This window comes from Camelina sativa, chromosome 9, assembly GCF_000633955.1.
Source record: "Camelina sativa cultivar DH55 chromosome 9, Cs, whole genome shotgun sequence".
Lineage (NCBI taxonomy): Eukaryota > Viridiplantae > Streptophyta > Magnoliopsida > Brassicales > Brassicaceae > Camelina > Camelina sativa.
The window spans coordinates 3,713,304-3,731,645 of NC_025693.1; the positions used below are offsets into that span (position 1 = coordinate 3,713,304).

At 41.5% G+C, this 18,342-nt stretch overlaps 2 protein-coding genes across 2 annotated transcripts; both read left to right on the forward strand.

The window, feature by feature from the left end:
* On the forward strand, positions 15,300–16,085 carry LOC104714979 (putative F-box protein At4g10190). The gene has a single exon (XM_010432438.1). It carries the CDS (start codon positions 15,300–15,302, stop codon positions 16,083–16,085), a length of 786 nt encoding a protein of 261 aa, XP_010430740.1.
* LOC104714980 lies at positions 16,318–16,938 on the forward strand. Its single transcript, XM_010432439.1, has one exon. The coding sequence runs from the start codon at positions 16,318–16,320 to the stop codon at positions 16,936–16,938; it is 621 nt and encodes a 206-aa protein (XP_010430741.1).

Genomic DNA, 18,342 nt, shown 5'->3' on the forward strand with positions numbered 1-18,342 from the left:
AGTAGGGTCAAACGTACAAGGCTGGACAATCTTGCATCAGATTTTGAAAACTTGCACATGGCTGAAACTGAGTCAGTCGCTGATTACAGCAGTCGGTTGAGTGGTATTGCACAAGAAGCTGTAATCTTGGGAAAACGGTATAAGGATAAGAAGCTTGTGAAGAAATTCCTCAGAAGCCTGCCTGACAAGTTTCAACCACACAGGTCTTCTATAGATGTATCGCTGAATTATGATGAGCTCAAGTATAATCAAGTGGTTGGAATGATGCAGGCGTTTGAGATACATCTGAAGAAGAAAGAAAAGGTGAATGAGAAATCTTTTGCCCTTAAAGCCATAGAAGATCAGAAGCTTGCAGAGTCTCAGGAGGTAGCAGATGAAGAAAAAGTGGGCTTGTTGGTTAAGAAGTACTTTCGCAAGATGGAAAGGGGTCAGCGGAAGGGAACACCATCGCTCATGAAATCTGATACTGATAAGGAGATCAGGAAGAGTGACAAGCAAGAACGAAAGTGTGCTGAATGTGAGGGTTTTGGACATTACAAGTCTGAGTGCCAAAACAACAAATGTAAGAGTTCTCTGCAGTGCTATGGGTGTAAGGGTTATGGTCACACTAAGTTTGACTGTCCTTCACGCGTGAACAAGAAAAAGTCTTACATTACTTGGAGCGAAAGTGACTCAGATGAAGAAGTCAGCAAAGGAGAGGTTCTGAACAGCTTCCTTGCACTGCTGGGTGTCATTGAGGAAGACGAAGAAGATGATGTGGTGTTGGAAACCAAAAACATAGATGAGAAGGTGCAATCTGATTCAGATGGAGAGGAGGCTGATTTGTCGGTAGAAGATCAGATAGAGCTTCTCATCAAGACAGTGTTACAGAAGACTCAAGACAACACCCAGTTGACTTCTGAAAGAGATACTTTGCAACTACATATTGCAATGATCACCAAAAAACTAAGTGAAGAGAAGGCCAAGACGCTGCGTCTTGAAAAACAGTTAGAAGAACAGCTGAAGAATATCAGAATGCTAAATAAGGGAACTAAAGATCTGGAATACACTGCTTAGCGCTGGAAGATCTAGCAATCTGAAGTGGGGTCTGGGTTATCAAGGAACAAACACCAACACGACCACTCAGTTTGTCAAAGGGATGGGATCTGAGCCCAAGCTGAACGAGAAGAAATTCTCTACAACGACTAGACCGTATGATCAGCGCTCTGAGAAGCAGAATCCGAGAATCCCAAGGATGAGGGTGCAGCCTGAGTTGTCTACTAGACCGCCATATGTCTCAAGTGGGTTTCAGCAGATGGCTCAAAGACCTGTTCAGCTTAATAGAAGAAGAGGATGTTGGTATTGTGGACATCTAACTCACTACAAAGCCCAGTGTTATCAATTCCAGAATCGTGTGTCTAGTTTGGTGCAACATGGTGAGTTTTATCCAGCTGTGAGAAGAAACACTCGGGGATATGTCAGGAAAGATGATCCCTACTCTCATGTGGCATTCACAGCAGAAAAATCAGAGGTTGATCAGGCCAAGTGGTACTTTGACAGTGGATGCTCCAGGCATATGACGGGTGCCCTTTAAGATGTTGCTGGAGGAAGAGTTACTTTTGGTGATGGAGGAAAGGGAACAATCCGAGAAAAAGGTACAACTAGTGGTGATTCTCAACCACATCTTAAGGATGTTTTCTTGGTTGAAGGGTTGAAGGCAAATCTGATAAGTATTAGCCAGTTGTGTGATGAAGGTCTTGATGTCACATTCACCAAGAAGGGGTGCAAGGCTGTTGATCAACAAGGATCAGTGCGACTCAAAGGCAGGAGATCTGGTAATAACTGTTACATGTGGAAATCATCAATGCAGTGCTTTAACACGACTACTGAGTTGGACACAGAGCTGTGGCATCAGAAACTTGGTCATCTTAATATTCGCACAATGATGAAATTGGCAAATCAAGAGGTTGTGCGTGGAATTCCTAAGCTGAAAGGTGATCCACATTTCACATGTGGTCCTTGCAACAAGGGCAAGCAAGTTAAGGCGTCTCATGGGTCAGTGGCAGACATTCGAACTAGTCATGCACTTCAGCTGGTTCATATGGATCTGATGGGTCCAATACAAGTCCAAAGCATTTCTGGGCGACGGTTCATCTTTGTCATGGTTGACGATTTTACTCGTTACACCTCGGTGCGATTTCTGCGTGAAAAATTGGATGCTCTTGAATGCTTTCGCATACTTGCCCTGCAGATTAAGAGTGAAAAATTTTCCATCTAAACTATTCGAAGTGATCATGGAGGAGAGTTTCAGAATGACAAGTTTGATCAATTCTGTGGGCATCAGGGCGTTGTACATCAATACTCTGCTCCAAGAACCCTAGAGCATAATGGTGTTGTTGAACGAAAGAACAGAACACTGCAAGAAATGGCACGAGCTATGCTGCATGGTAATCAAGTTCCTCATCGTTTTTGGGATGAATCTGTTAACACCGCGTGTTACATCATCAACCATGTGTATGTCCGACCAGGAACCAGCAAGACTCCCTATGAATTATGTCCTCCAACAGTAAGCTACTTTCATGTGTTTGGCTGTCTATGCTACATTCTGAATGACAAAGATCAGTTGGGTAAATTTGATTCAAAGAGTGATGAAGGGATCTTCCTTGGTTATTCAGGACACAACACTGCTTTCCGTGTTTACAACAAACGCAAGAGATCAGTTCAGGAAACGGTAAATGTAGTTTTTGATGATACTTCTTTTCAACAAGTTGATATGGTACCTGTTATTTCTGACAAGGATCTGGTAACTGATGATGAGAAGCACGTGCAAGGGTCTGACAGCCATGGTGACCCTGCCAGCCCTGTGTTGTCAACAGACGCTCTTACTCCATCTTCTCAAGTTCATCGGAATCACTCCTCAGGCGATGTTATCGGTGCGATTCAGGGGGGGTAGAGTTACCAGAGGCAAACATATTGATTTTGCTCAACTGGCTGGAAAGAAACAGAAGGCTGTGGTTCCAGACTCTGTCTCTCAGGACTCTGAGATCGTTCAATTTGCCTGTTTTGTTTCTACTATGGAGCCAAAAAATAACAAAGAGGCTCTTCGAGATGAGTTCTGGGTCGCTGCGATGCAAGATGAGCTGGAACAATTTGAGCGCAGCAATGTGTGGGAACTCACTAAACGACCTGCTAATGTCAACGTAATGGGAACAAAGTGGATCTTCAAGAATAAGAGTGATGCTAGTGGGTGCATCGTAAGAAACAAAGCAAGACTTGTGGCTCAGGGCTACTCTCAAGTCGAAGGAGTTGATTTTGATGAGACCTTTGCTCCAGTAGCAAGGTTAGAATCAATCAGATTCATGTTTGGTATGTCATGTGCTCTTAAGTTCACATTACATCAGATGGATGTCAAAAGTGCCTTTCTGAATGGCATACTACAAGAAGAGGTGTTTGTGGAGCAGCCAAAAGGCTTTGAGAATCCTCAACATCCTGAGCATGTGTACCGGCTGAAGAAAGCTCTATATGGTCTCAAGCAGGCTCCGAGAACATGGTATGAGAGGTTGACTACGTTTCTTCTGGATCAAGGTTACGTACGTGGAAGTGTAGACAAGACACTGTTTGTTCTCAACAGTGACAATGCGCTGATGTTCGTTCAGATTTATGTGGATGACATCATTTTTGGTTCTACTTGTCAACTTCTGGTCCAAAGGTTTGTGAAGAGCATGTCACAGGAATTTGAGATGAGTATGGTGGGAGAGCTGAAATACTTTCTGGGTTTGCAAGTGGAACAATCTGCTGATGGGATCTTTGTGTCTCAAAGCACCTATGCCAAAGAGTTGGTACAGCAGTTTGGCTTAGGGAAGAGTAAAGAAGCAAAAGTTCCTATGGGGGTCAATGACAAGCTTTCAAAAGATGAGGAAGGAGAGGATGTGGATGAGCGACTATACAGAGGTATGATTGGAAGCTTGCTCTATCTGACAGCAAGTCGTCCTGACATATGTCTGTCAGTAGGGATATGTGCACGGTACCAGGCCAAACCTAAGATGTCCCATTTACTAGCAGTCAAGAAGATCATCAAATACGTCAAAGGGACAGTGAACTTTGGTATTGTCTTCACCAAGGATACCAATACCAGTCTGAGCGGGTACTGCGATGCTGATTGGACAAGCTCTGTGGATGATCGTCGAAGTACAAGTGGAGGATGCTTCTTTATGGGCAACAACCTGATATCGTGGCACAGTAAGAAGCAGAACATAGTCTCATTATCAACCGCTGAGGCTGAATACATTGCCTTGGGCAGCTGTTGTACACAGCTCCTGTGGATGCGTCAAATGTCTGCCGACTATGGTATGGATTCTGATACTCTGTTAATTCATTGCGATAATTTGAGTGCAATAAACATCTCTAAGAATCCTGTCTAGCATTCTAGAACTAAACACATAGATATTAGACACCACTTTGTTCGTGAACTAGTTGAGGCGAAACTGATTGAGATAGACCATGTGAGCACCGATTTTCAGCTGCTGATTTGTTTACTAAGCCTTTGGACTTCAACAGATTCATAAATCTGAGGAAGTCTATTGGTGTCTGTGAACTCTAACCTTTTCTCTGAGTTGTGTTGGTCTAAAACAGGAACTGAAGCTAGGACAGATCATGAAAATCCTGGAATATATAGAAGATCAACATTCTGGAAAGGTGTGGGAAATAGCTGTCTGTCATGCCGGTCTGTCCATCCTGTTAAACGTTGTCATGATTTAAGGAGGTCAAAGAGCTGTGAAGAGACATGCACATGCATTCTGAGGTTCAATGACCTGGGGAATGACAAGCTCAGAATCAGTGACTGAAAAAATCAAATGATGTCACTGAAGCTCAAGATGCTGAAGCAGCCTTCATAAGGCTGTTTGGAGAAATTAAAAAAAAAACAAAACAAAACAANAAAAAAAAAAATTGTGTGCTCTTCAAAGAGATGAACTCCAGCTGCCTTAACATGTTGGGATGGACTGAAGGCTAAAGGCATGCCAGAATGAAAGACTACCCACATGCAACAGTCCTCTGATCTTCGACAATTCAAGATGTTGTGATAGTTCCTAGTGAATGTTTTGAACAAGTAGCTAACACGACAAAGGTCTGGTTAGTGTTCTGATTTTTACCTGTTTTATAAAAAAAAAAATTAAATTAAATTAATTGATGCTCATGTGTGCTTAATTCTCAATCTGGGTCCCTCAGAATTTATCATTAGTGGCTGAGCGTATCTGTGTGTTTGATTCATGAATCTGATAAATTGGGTAGTAAAAGAGAAAGGATGAGATTTACTAATGCACTGTCATTAATTGTGATTGAATGAGTTAACGAATGAATGCAGTCAAATGAGGAAATAGATGTGGTGTACACTGATGGTTAATTTAGTGTTTTCAGGATTGATTTTATTTTTGGGCCGAGTTCGTGCAGCCCATTGAAACTCACGAGTGGGTATAAAGAAGAGCGGCTAGGGTTTTGGCGTTTTCCTCATCACCTATGCGATTTCAATCCTGTGTTGATTAAACTTCTAATCATCTTTTTCCTCTCTTGTTGATCAATCCTCTAATCGTCATGAAGTCAATCTTTAGTGGTTTCCACTATGATTCCAGTTCCGATGAAGTGCTCCACACTCCACCGTCTTCGTTTCCTCCGCCCACTCCTCACGCTCCGATCGATCCCTCGACAGCAATGTTCATCTATCAGGCACGCGACGAGTCCACCACTGCGACTCCGGCTCCGGTGGATCCAATCTCCTCACCCTCCTTTTCCGAGGGGAACCACGAGACTTGTGACTCTTCATCTTCTCCGCCAAGAGAGGTGTCATCCCAATTCCCGGTGGTAGATCTTACTGGTGATGTCCCCGTACCTGCTCTGTCGTCTTAGGGAGTCTCTTCGCGTCTGTGCAAAAGACAACCGTGTGCAGATCTTGACAGTCGTGACTCCAAGCGTCCATCTCTCCCCAGAGATAAGGGTACCTCCACGACCTCTCGCGGTTCCTCTTCAAAGGACTTCGATGCCAAACGTTTCATCTCCTCATAAGCTGCACGACGGTATGGGTTCTTTGCCTCTCGAACACTCGCTCCAGAGGTCTGTTACTCACTAGATGCTGCTGACAAGGCTAGGGAATTCATAGATAAAGCTGGGCTGCTTAAAACTGTTACACAAATTGGGTCCTACGACTCGGAGGTGGTCTATGAATTTTGGGCGAATCTCCCAATGGTCAAAATTGAGGGGGAGTCTGTCAACGTGCTTGTCCGTGACTGGGTCTACGATTTCTCTCCAAGCCGTATCAATGCCCTTTTTGGTCTGCAGTCTGTGGATGTGCGTGAACAGAGGTTGCAAACGGCTGCAATTTTGGAGGAGGATCTGACTCTGTTTCTCTCTGATGGAAAGGTCAAATCGTGCAAGCAGCTGGTGTCCATTGCGATAAAGAACCCGGTCATCAAGGACCTGCATCGGATCTGCTATAGCAACTGGTCTCCCACGGTAAACACAGGTTACATTTCGACGAACAGGGCTCTGGTGATCTACATGATCATGCATGGGATTTCGTTCGACTTTGGACGGATGATTTATGATCAGATCATTCAGTTGGGGTTGCAAGCTCAGTCTGGCTTCCGGTTGCCGTTTCCCAGTCTCATCTATCAGCTGTTGACTGCTCAGCGACCTGTCACAAGTCTTCCGTCGAAAGATGCAAAGAAGACGAAGGAGAAGAAGACTGCATCGGTCCCTATTGAGCCTGTTTCTCAAAGTGGTTCGTCTGCAGAGCGAAAAGCCATCCGGTTGGCAATCAAGATCCTGCAAGATGCCTTGGAAGCTGGTAAGTAGTTTCTCGCCTTGGTGTTTGCTTCAAATTCTGGCTTATTCTATTGGTATTTTTGACTAAACTGTGCCAAACAAGCAGGGGGAGATGAGTCTGATTCAGAGGCCTGAGGGGGAGATTAAGCTGTGGGGGAGCCGTGTGTTTTTGGGCTCTGTTGTTTTAGTTGTTTTTATTGACGAACTTTTATCTCTGCCTCTGTTTTTATCTGCCTCTGTTTGAACTTAAAACTTGCTGGTGTGTTTTGATGCAATGACTTTTGGTTCGCGGTAACAAGCGGTTGTGTATTTAGACAATTGTTAGTTGCATTTGGGTGTTGGCATGGTTGTGGCTTGTTGGCTGTGTTTGTGTCTTTCAGGTTTGATGTTGTGGTTGCTTGTGTGGCAAGATTCAGTCAAAAAGGGGGAGATTGAAAGTGCATCAGAGCTCTGAAGGTGACAGGAGCTTGTGAAATGCCTCAGAGTGCTGATATGCTGATGTGGCGTGATGTGCTGACGTGGAGAAAGATTGTGGAACGCCGTGACAAGATGTGTGAGAAGGAAGGAAGAAGAGATCAAGATATACATGAAGTTATTGAGAGTATATTTGATCGAGAGAGATAAGGAAGGATATTTCCTAGGAACAAGGAATATTTCCTTTTAGTTAGGATTCACAAAGATCTAGGTTAGAGATCGTTTTGTGGGGTTATAAAGTGACGAGGGCTAGCTGCAAAAAGAGCTAGCACTCGTGGGGATAAAGTTGTGAGAGTTGTAAACCTTTAAGCATTCAAAAAAAGGCTTAGAAAGTTGAGTGTGTTGTTTTACTCTTTTAGATCTACACAGGGTGTTGTGATAGATAGACCAGAGAGTAGGCTTAGGTTCATATCTTGTAACAAACGGAGGTTTTTATAAGATTGAATAAAAGCGTTTGTTTGGCGCGTTTCCAAACGGTTTGATTGATCTGTGTTCTCTATACCTTTACAGAAAAAGGGAAACTGTTTTGTGGCTTCAAGAANTCTGTTTGAACTTAAAACTTGCTGGTGTGTTTTGATGCAATGACTTTTGGTTCGCGGTAACAAGCGGTTGTGTATTTAGACAATTGTTAGTTGCATTTGGGTGTTGGCATGGTTGTGGCTTGTTGGCTGTGTTTGTGTCTTTCAGGTTTGATGTTGTGGTTGCTTGTGTGGCAAGATTCAGTCAAAAAGGGGGAGATTGAAAGTGCATCAGAGCTCTGAAGGTGACAGGAGCTTGTGAAATGCCTCAGAGTGCTGATATGCTGATGTGGCGTGATGTGCTGACGTGGAGAAAGATTGTGGAACGCCGTGACAAGATGTGTGAGAAGGAAGGAAGAAGAGATCAAGATATACATGAAGTTATTGAGAGTATATTTGATCGAGAGAGATAAGGAAGGATATTTCCTAGGAACAAGGAATATTTCCTTTTAGTTAGGATTCACAAAGATCTAGGTTAGAGATCGTTTTGTGGGGTTATAAAGTGACGAGGGCTAGCTGCAAAAAGAGCTAGCACTCGTGGGGATAAAGTTGTGAGAGTTGTAAACCTTTAAGCATTCAAAAAAAGGCTTAGAAAGTTGAGTGTGTTGTTTTACTCTTTTAGATCTACACAGGGTGTTGTGATAGATAGACCAGAGAGTAGGCTTAGGTTCATATCTTGTAACAAACGGAGGTTTTTATAAGATTGAATAAAAGCGTTTGTTTGGCGCGTTTCCAAACGGTTTGATTGATCTGTGTTCTCTATACCTTTACAGAAAAAGGGAAACTGTTTTGTGGCTTCAAGAAAAATCAAAACACTCACTTAGCATCTGAAGAACACAAGAAGAACCCACAAGTTGGTTGTTTTCAGGTAAACTAAAAACCTTGTTATAAGACTCAACTTGTCATAATTTTGGGTACTGAAGCTTTGATGTATGACACTATTTATAATCATGAGCAGGTACCACTGACAAGCATGACTTCACCAAGATTCCGAAGGAGCCAAACTTCAGGAACAGTTCAAACTCATAAATCTTCCTCAACGAAGACCATAAACACCAGAACNAAGCGGTTGTGTATTTAGACAATTGTTAGTTGCATTTGGGTGTTGGCATGGTTGTGGCTTGTTGGCTGTGTTTGTGTCTTTCAGGTTTGATGTTGTGGTTGCTTGTGTGGCAAGATTCAGTCAAAAAGGGGGAGATTGAAAGTGCATCAGAGCTCTGAAGGTGACAGGAGCTTGTGAAATGCCTCAGAGTGCTGATATGCTGATGTGGCGTGATGTGCTGACGTGGAGAAAGATTGTGGAACGCCGTGACAAGATGTGTGAGAAGGAAGGAAGAAGAGATCAAGATATACATGAAGTTATTGAGAGTATATTTGATCGAGAGAGATAAGGAAGGATATTTCCTAGGAACAAGGAATATTTCCTTTTAGTTAGGATTCACAAAGATCTAGGTTAGAGATCGTTTTGTGGGGTTATAAAGTGACGAGGGCTAGCTGCAAAAAGAGCTAGCACTCGTGGGGATAAAGTTGTGAGAGTTGTAAACCTTTAAGCATTCAAAAAAAGGCTTAGAAAGTTGAGTGTGTTGTTTTACTCTTTTAGATCTACACAGGGTGTTGTGATAGATAGACCAGAGAGTAGGCTTAGGTTCATATCTTGTAACAAACGGAGGTTTTTATAAGATTGAATAAAAGCGTTTGTTTGGCGCGTTTCCAAACGGTTTGATTGATCTGTGTTCTCTATACCTTTACAGAAAAAGGGAAACTGTTTTGTGGCTTCAAGAAAAATCAAAACACTCACTTAGCATCTGAAGAACACAAGAAGAACCCACAAGTTGGTTGTTTTCAGGTAAACTAAAAACCTTGTTATAAGACTCAACTTGTCATAATTTTGGGTACTGAAGCTTTGATGTATGACACTATTTATAATCATGAGCAGGTACCACTGACAAGCATGACTTCACCAAGATTCCGAAGGAGCCAAACTTCAGGAACAGTTCAAACTCATAAATCTTCCTCAACGAAGACCATAAACACCAGAACGGCAGTCATAGAGAAGGTCAAAAGTTCCAAGATTCATCCCTCCTCGAAATCGCTGACAAAGATCAAAACTCAAGAAAATTTGTCTCCTAATATCCTGTAGCACTAAGGTACATACACATCAGAGAAAAAACCCAGTTAACAATTTCTTCAACAGCTGATATGAAACACCCTTGACGATAATAGCAGAGATTCGGCTTTTCACGTTGAAGAGTTCGACAAAGTTTTGTCCTTTCAGCTCGTAATCTCATCTCAAGCTTATGATATAGGTAACTAGTGGCTTGATTCTGATTGTAAAACATAAGCTTCAAGAAGCTTTGTAGAATAGGTAGAACTATGCACTCTTCATATAACTACCTACTCAATAGTTCTGTAGTCTCAATCTTGTATCATTTGCATAAATTGATATTTGAAATAAAGAAAGCAATTCGAGTTATAATTCTCGATTTTAATGGTTCTTTCTCATTGTGTTTTGTTTCTTGATTTAGTATAGACTGTGGTGTGTTGTGATCTGGAAGAGAGAAAAATATTATCTCTGTGGACTGTGGTGAGAGACGTCATCTTTTTTGCACTTCAAAGTGGTGAGAGACGTCCAAATAGAGTAAGAAAAATGGCTGCTTGTTCTTCTTCTTTCACTTTCTGTAATCACACCACATTGCACTCAGAGAAAGACCCTTGTGACCAAAACCAAATCATCAGAATCTAACTTCTTCGGCTCCAGACTCTCCCACTCTCTTCATCTTCTCTCAAATGCTCAATCTTTGCCAAGGTACATTTCGTTAATTTTGCATTGATAGAGATGTTTGCTACAATTGGCTAATAACTATAGTTCTTGGAATTAGCTTATTTGTTAGACCAACCTGTTTTGGAACTTATACTCAACTGCTATTGGTTGAACTAGACTGAATCTCTATCGAGAACCTGCTCTGGTACCACTTGTAAATGTGGATGAGGCAATAATAAAGTGAAGAAAGTAAAGAACACAAGAACTTTGTTAACGAGGTTCGGTTTTTCCTACTCCCCGGGACCACGTCCAGATTTCGATTCCACTAGAACAAGAAAGCAAATACAACCTATTCGCAAACGCGTAAATCAAGCACAACCCTCTTAATTCACCGCTCCGTTCTATAACATGAAATCTTAAGGATAATTCTCTACCCTTAACTAGACTAACACCAAGCCTAGATTCAAACCAAGATAACCTAACCTTGGGCTAAACTCCCCCTGAGCCTAGTCTTCAGATCTTCAACACTTTGGACCAACCTTCACGCACACGTCACACCGACGAACAAAGAAGCTTGAACAACACAAGCACCAAACCGCGAAACTAAGCCGCACACCAACAGAAAGCTCTCTAGGATTCTAACCTTTATGCCTCAGCTCTCTTGCTTCTCTAGGACGTGCCTAACACCTCCTTATATACCCATCAATACTTCCTAATCACCATAGGAGAAGATTTCCAAATCTCATAAGAAAAAGACTTTTTCTTTTTTGCTATTTTCCTTTTCCTAGTAAAACTCCAATTTAATCAACCAAAGAAATAGTAGTTTTCCTCTTTAATTTATCCTCAAACCGTCCTTCAATATTGTCTTCTCAAGTCTTCTAGAAACTTCTCACGCACATAAAACAACAGCCATCTTGTATCACGTCTTGAATCACACAGACACTACTTCAGACAGACCAATACATCTTCATTCTCCCCCTTTTTGACTATGCTTGTGAACTCATCAGTTCAAACACTTAAACAACATCACAAGACACATCTTCATTCTTCCCCTGAATGAGTCACAACATGGTCAAAACTAACAGGAAAATTCTCCCCGCTTTGCAATACGCGGTTGATAGCCTAGTACACCACCTCCATAGAACTCATCTTTTCTAACCCAAATCTTGTTGCGCCTTAGACCTCCATGATTGACTCCTTGAATGAATCTGAAACAATTCCTCTTAACATGTCCTTGAACTCCACAATGATAACATGTAGGACCTTGAAACCTTACATCATAAGCATTCTCCATTCGGCTCCTCTCTCTCAACAATCAGAAACATCTTGTCCTAATATGCCCAACAACACCACAATGATGGCAAATAGGTCGAAACACTTGTCTAGGTGCATTCTGCAATTCGGAGATTTTTGTACCACGTTCTTTCACAAATATCGTCTCTGAAGCAGCCTCTGTAGTAGTCTCTGAAATACGCTTTAAAGCAGATGTGATTTTTCCACTTGAAACAAACACTGGATCCGATTTTGAAACTTTTCCTTCATAACCAAGACCACACTTATCTGTCTTGCCAATATTCAGAATATGATCCAGTTTCTCTGTACCATTATTAAGCATCCTCAAATTCTTTTGAGTTTCTTCAAGTTGCACTTTAGCTTGTAATGCTTCTTCGCCCTTCTCTGTTGCATGTTTCTCTGCTTCAATGACTTTAGCCTCTAACTGGAGCTTCTCCTTAATCAAAACTGAATTTTCATCAACTACCTTAAGCCAATGTGCATATAACTTCTCATAACTCTTACCAAGTTCTTCATAGCTCATATCCTTTGAATCACTATCACTCTCAGACTCATGCTCTGTTGCAGTTGTAGGTTTTGCTGCAGACGCTGATTCAGAACTATCTTCAAAAGTTGTAAACGCCACAAAATTCTTCAGCTCTTCTTCTTCATCTGAATCAGTTTCAGAATCACTAGTAACAACATTCATAGCCTTCTTCTTATGCTTTTGTAGATTGGCACAATCAGACCGTACATGACCATATCCTTTGCATTCAAAACATTGAACATTCTTTGATGAAGTCTTCATCTCTTCACCCATTCTACTTTTCTTCTCTTCGCCCTTACGCTTCAGAAATTTAACAAATTGTCTTGACAACATAGCCATTGAATCTTCACAAGATGATACCTTAAAGGCAACTCCAATGTCAACTTCCTTCTTTATTGCTTCCTTAACTTCTTCATCTTTCTTCTTTACTCCTTCAGCTTCATAGGCTTTGCTTAATTCAAAAGCTTTGAGAATCCCAACAAACTCATCAAAAGCAATCTCATCTAAATTATGAGCTTCTTCAACTGCAGAAATTGTTGACTCAAATTTTGCAGGCAATGACCGCTTCAGCTTCTTCACAAGCTTTTTGTCTTTGTACTGCTTTCCAAGAGCAAAAGCCTCATTAGAAATATCACATAACTTAGCACTGAACTCAGCCACAGTTTCTTTTTCTTCCATCCTTAGATTCTCAAATTGTGAAGCCAACATATCCAACTTAGTTCTCTTGACACTTGAAGTACCCTCAAACATATTCTCCAATGACTTCCACGCTTTCTGAGCTGATACACATTGAGAGATTAACTTGAAGTGGCTTGAATCAATAGCATTGTAAATCGCTGTCTTGGCTGTCGAATTGCAACTTGATAGCTTTTTCTCTGCAGCAGTCCACTTATCTCTTGGCTTAAGACACTCAACTCCTTTATCATCCACGAATTTAGGGGGCTCCCAACCAAGCTCAATCGAATTCCAACAATCCTCATCAAGGTTACTAATAAACGCTTGCATACGAACCTTCCAATATCCGTAATTCGATGAATCAAGCAACGGTGGTCTTGACATAGATGTGCCTTCTCTGTATGAATTCATCACAGCTGATTCAAAGCTCTACCTTACTTCCTGAACTACCCTCACCCTTGATCTACTTGAAACTAGACTGAATCTCTATCGAGAACCTGCTCTGATACCACTTGTAAATGCTGATGAGGCAATAATAAAGTGCACAAAGTAAAGAACACAAGAACTTTGTTAACGAGGTTCGGTTTTTCCTACTCCCCGGGACCACGTCCAGATTTCGATTCCACTAGGACAAAAAAGCAAATACAACCTATTCGCAAACGCGTAAATCAAGCACAACCCTCTTAATTCACCGCTCCGTTCTATAACATGAAATCTTAAGGATAATTCTCTACCCTTAACTAGACTAACACCAAGCCTAGATTCAAACCAAGATAACCTAACCTTGGGCTAAACTCCCCCTGAGCCTAGTCTTCAGATCTCCAACACTTTGGACCAACCTTCACGCACACGTCACACCGACGAACAAAGAAGCTTGAACAACACAAGCACCAAACCGCGAAACTAAGCCGCACACCAACAGAAAGCTCTCTAGGGTTCTAACCTTTATGCCTCAGCTCTCTTGCTTTTCTAGGACGTGCCTAACACCTCCTTATATACCCATCAATACTTCCTAATCACCATAGGAGAAGATTTCCAAATCTCATAAGAAAAAAGACTTTTTTCTTTTTGCTATTTTCCTTTTCCTAGTAAAACTCCAATTTAATCAACCAAAGAAATAGTAGTTTTTCTCTTCAACTTATCCTCAAACCGTCCTTCAATATTGCCTTCTCAAGTCTTCTAGAAACTTCTCACGCACATAAAACAACAGCCATCTTGTATCACGTCTTGAATCACACAGACACTACTTCAGACAGACCAATACATCTTCATCTTGATCACAATTCAATGTATATTTAAGGGATCTCCCAGTCGAAAAGTCGAACCTTGTCGTCACAAATAACAATTCTTGGTTAAGAATTTGGAGCTCTAATTCTATTATTTGAGCTGGTTCAATATCAATATACACAGCGGTCCTTATACTTGCAGGCAACACTTTAAGGAGAGGCTGTTAGCTCGTTTTAGTAGAGAGAAGCTAGCTGAGAGATCCTAGTCAGGCCTTTCTTCATGGTGGAAACATACTGGTTAATTCTATTGCAGAGTTAAAGAGATGCAACAAGCAAACAGGTCAAACCAAGGACATGTAAATATTAATTGGAGATCGTCTTCAAATCATAATTTTAATCTAAAATACAACAAAACAGCAGGATCTGTATTACAACGACCACAAGTAAATCTCATGTGGAAGTACTTTTAATCACAAGGGTCAACTGAATTGTCTGATTCTCACTCACCTTCACGCTGGAGAACTTCTATTCAAGAATCTGATAAATATATAAAGTTTTTATGAAGCACCTCGCAGTAATTAGGTTTCAGTAATAATGTATGATGTTAGTAATTTGCAGTGTCAGCGATAATGCAATTAGCTAAATAGTATGCGTTTTCTAGCTATCAGGAAAGAATATGATAACATGGCCAGAAGTGATATTTCCTTGTTCTCTTTGAGCTCTCTACTATGTTAACTGCGCCTACTGAGTGAAGATTTATCCTTTTTTCCTTTTCTTGCACAGAGACGTATATTGCCGTAACAAGACGTCATGTAGCGAAATCTTTGTACGTATTGCCGTCGGCTACTTATAGTATTGCAGGCCCACAAGCCCAACTTTTCAGCTGAATCTAGGACGAAGAAAGCTCACAATAGAAGGTGAGTCGGTGAGGCACAGACACAGCACAAGATTACTAGGGTTTTAAATCTTGAAACTTTTGCAGCACGGTATCATATCTCCAAGTTATCTGAAAACTCTCTGTTTAAAGAGCGATGAAGAGGATAAACATAGTAGATCTTCCGGAGGATTTGCTGGTAGAGATACTCTATAGGCTTCCGAAGGCTTTTGATCTGGCACGACTCCGATGTACCTCAAAAGGATTGAACGCTCTTATCAAAAAATATAAGAGACTTGCCAAGTCTCAGATCATCATGTTGATTGACTTTAGGGTTTATTTAGCGAGCATTGATCTCAATGGAGTTCACGACAACAACAACGTCGTAAAGGTAACAAGTCAATTAAGTCTCAAAGATCCTCTTTCTACTACTTCTCCTAAAGAAGTCGATATAAGCGAAGTATTTCACTACGACGGCTTATTGCTATGCACCACCAAGGACGATAGACTTGTGCTTTGGAATCCATGTTCAGGTGAAACCAGATGGATGATCAAACCCGTAGGTCCTTCCTTCAAGAATTTCAACTGCTACGCTCTCGGTAAATCCTCCTGCAACAAGTACAAAATCTTGAGGATGCGTCAACATGGAAATGGTTATTCTAAATGCTTAGTTGAGTACGAAATCTACGACTTTACCTCTGATTCTTGGAGGGTTTTGGGTGAGACTAGCGACTGGTCCATTCACTGGTTGAAGCATTGTGGCATGTCTGTGAATGGAAATACTTACTGGCTTGCCTCCAATAATGTTCCAGTCTGGCAAAATGATTTCTTATTAAGTTTTGATTTCTCAACAGAGAGATTCGAAAGTGTGTCTCTACCAGTTGATGATTTTTCTTATGTACCTATGGCTTTATCAGTTACTAGAGAAGAGCAAAAACTATAGGAGAGAGATATAACTTAGGGACTAATGTGTAATTAGTTGTTACTAAACCCTAATGTTTAACACTATATATATTGTACATGTTTCATATGAATAAGATAAGCACTTCCTTACATGGTATCAGAGCGGCAAGATCCAAAGACCTAAAATTTTTTTTTTCCGCCGTCTCTTCTCTTCTTCCTCTCCTTGTTTTCATTTCTCCTCTTCTCTTGCTTCTATTTCACGTTTTCTCACCATGGCTGCTTCAACAAATGATATCATTGACATCTCGGTTCCGTCTCAACTTCACAATGTCAATATGTCGAACGTGACTAAACTCACGTCCTCCAACTTTTTGATGTGGGATCGCCAAGTTCGTGCCCTGTTAGCCGGCTATGGGCTTGCCAGCTATCTTGACGCCACCGTCGCTCCACCGGATCCCACCATTCAAGTCAATGACGTATCCAAAGAGAACCCGAAATACGTTCTTTGGCAGAGACAAGATCAGCTCCTCTATTCCAGCCTCTTGGGTGCAATCTCCGTTGATGTTCAGCCAATATTATCCAAAGCCAACACCTCTGCTCAGATCTGGCAGACTCTCTCCTCTACATATGCTAAACCTAGTTGGGGCCATATCAAACAGATCCGGGAACAAATCAAACAATGGAAGAAAGGCACCAGAACTGTTGACGCATATGTTCAGGGTTTTACTACACGCTTCGATCAACTTGCCTTGCTTGGGAAGCCTTATGAGCATGAAGAACAAGTCGATTATATTCTAGGAGGGCTTCCTGAGGATTACAAGCCGGTTATCGACCAGATCGATGGCTGTGACACTCCTCCTTCTTTATCTGAGCTTCATGAAAAAACTCATTAACTATGAGTTGAAGCTACAAATGCAAGTCTCTGTCTCATCCTGGATACCGGTGACTGCCAATGCCGCTTTCCATAAGTCCTCTGGCTCTCACAACTCTTCACGCAACCAACATCGCACCTCTCCACGCGGTCATAACAATCACTCTCAAGGCCGTGGATCTCAAGGCCCTGGCTACCAGGGTCGCTGTCAACTCTGTGGTGTGTTTGGCCACAGTGCGAGAAGATGCTCTCAGCTGTCCTCCGGTGGTGTCTACCAACCCTCCGGTGGCAATTATCAGTTCTCTCCATCCACACAATGGCAGCCACGGGCAAATGTTGCAACAATTCCTCCGTACAACTCTGCAAACTGGGTGATAGACTCTGGAGCTACCCATCATCTCACTTCTGATTTATCTAATCTCTCACTTCATCAACCCTATACTGGTGGCGAAGAGGTGCAAATTGATGATGGTTCTGGACTTCAGATAACACATATGGGTTCCGCTTTACTCTCTACACCACCTCGCTCTTTAGCTTTAAAAGATGTCTTATACGTTCCGGATGTTTGCAAAAGTTTGATTTCGGTTTACCGTTTGTGTAATGATAATCAAGTCTCAGTGGCTTTCTTTCCTGCATGTTTTCAGGTGAAGGATCTGCGCACGGGGGTCAAGTTACTCCAAGGTCGAATTAGAAATGAATTGTATGAGTGGCCTGGTAAACAGAATAACTCAAACAGCTTCTTACACATTGTCGGAAAGGATAAACACATGGGAGTGGATCATCATGATGCAGGATCTAAATGCTTACACGTCTGTTATGTTCCAACTTTAGCTCAAATCCAACAAGGTTCTTAACTAGGCCAGGCGCAAAGAAAGCAAACAATCACATGACTTGTAATATTGTGACACCAGTTTATGCATTAATTATCTATTCATATGGTCTTCGTGATATTTATTTAAAGGTACATTTTGCTACTCTATAATTACTAATGTTGGTTTTGTTTTTGTCAAACGAGAGCATATACATTTGTCTTGATCATCAAAAGTTATATTATGGTTTCGTTTGTGTAAACCACCAAGACCAGTGACGACCCTTATGTTTGTCAACTGTGATAGTCGATGTTGAATGATCGTAAAACTTGTTGTTGATCTATAGGGATTTGGCTTGGCTGTTCCCTATAATGTATGGTCTTTGTTGATTTATTCGAAGGAACCATTCTAAAAGATTTCAAGATAGACACACTTGTTGCATTAGTTGGGACTTGGGGATTAAATAACCAAATAGGTTTGGCTTACCTGTAGGGGTCCTATACGGGTACAACGAGATTTGGTATCGATTCTAAATGTATTCTATGAGGAAGAATCATCTCACTCCTCATATGGCCGAAACCATTGACGAGATCGTTGAATGTATATCGACTACGAGG

Coding starts and splice junctions, on each gene's coding strand:
- LOC104714980 (XM_010432439.1), top strand. CDS start 16,318: ATGGCTGCTTCAACAAATGATATCATTGACATCTCGGTTCCGTCTCAA.
- LOC104714979 (XM_010432438.1), top strand. CDS start 15,300: ATGAAGAGGATAAACATAGTAGATCTTCCGGAGGATTTGCTGGTAGAG.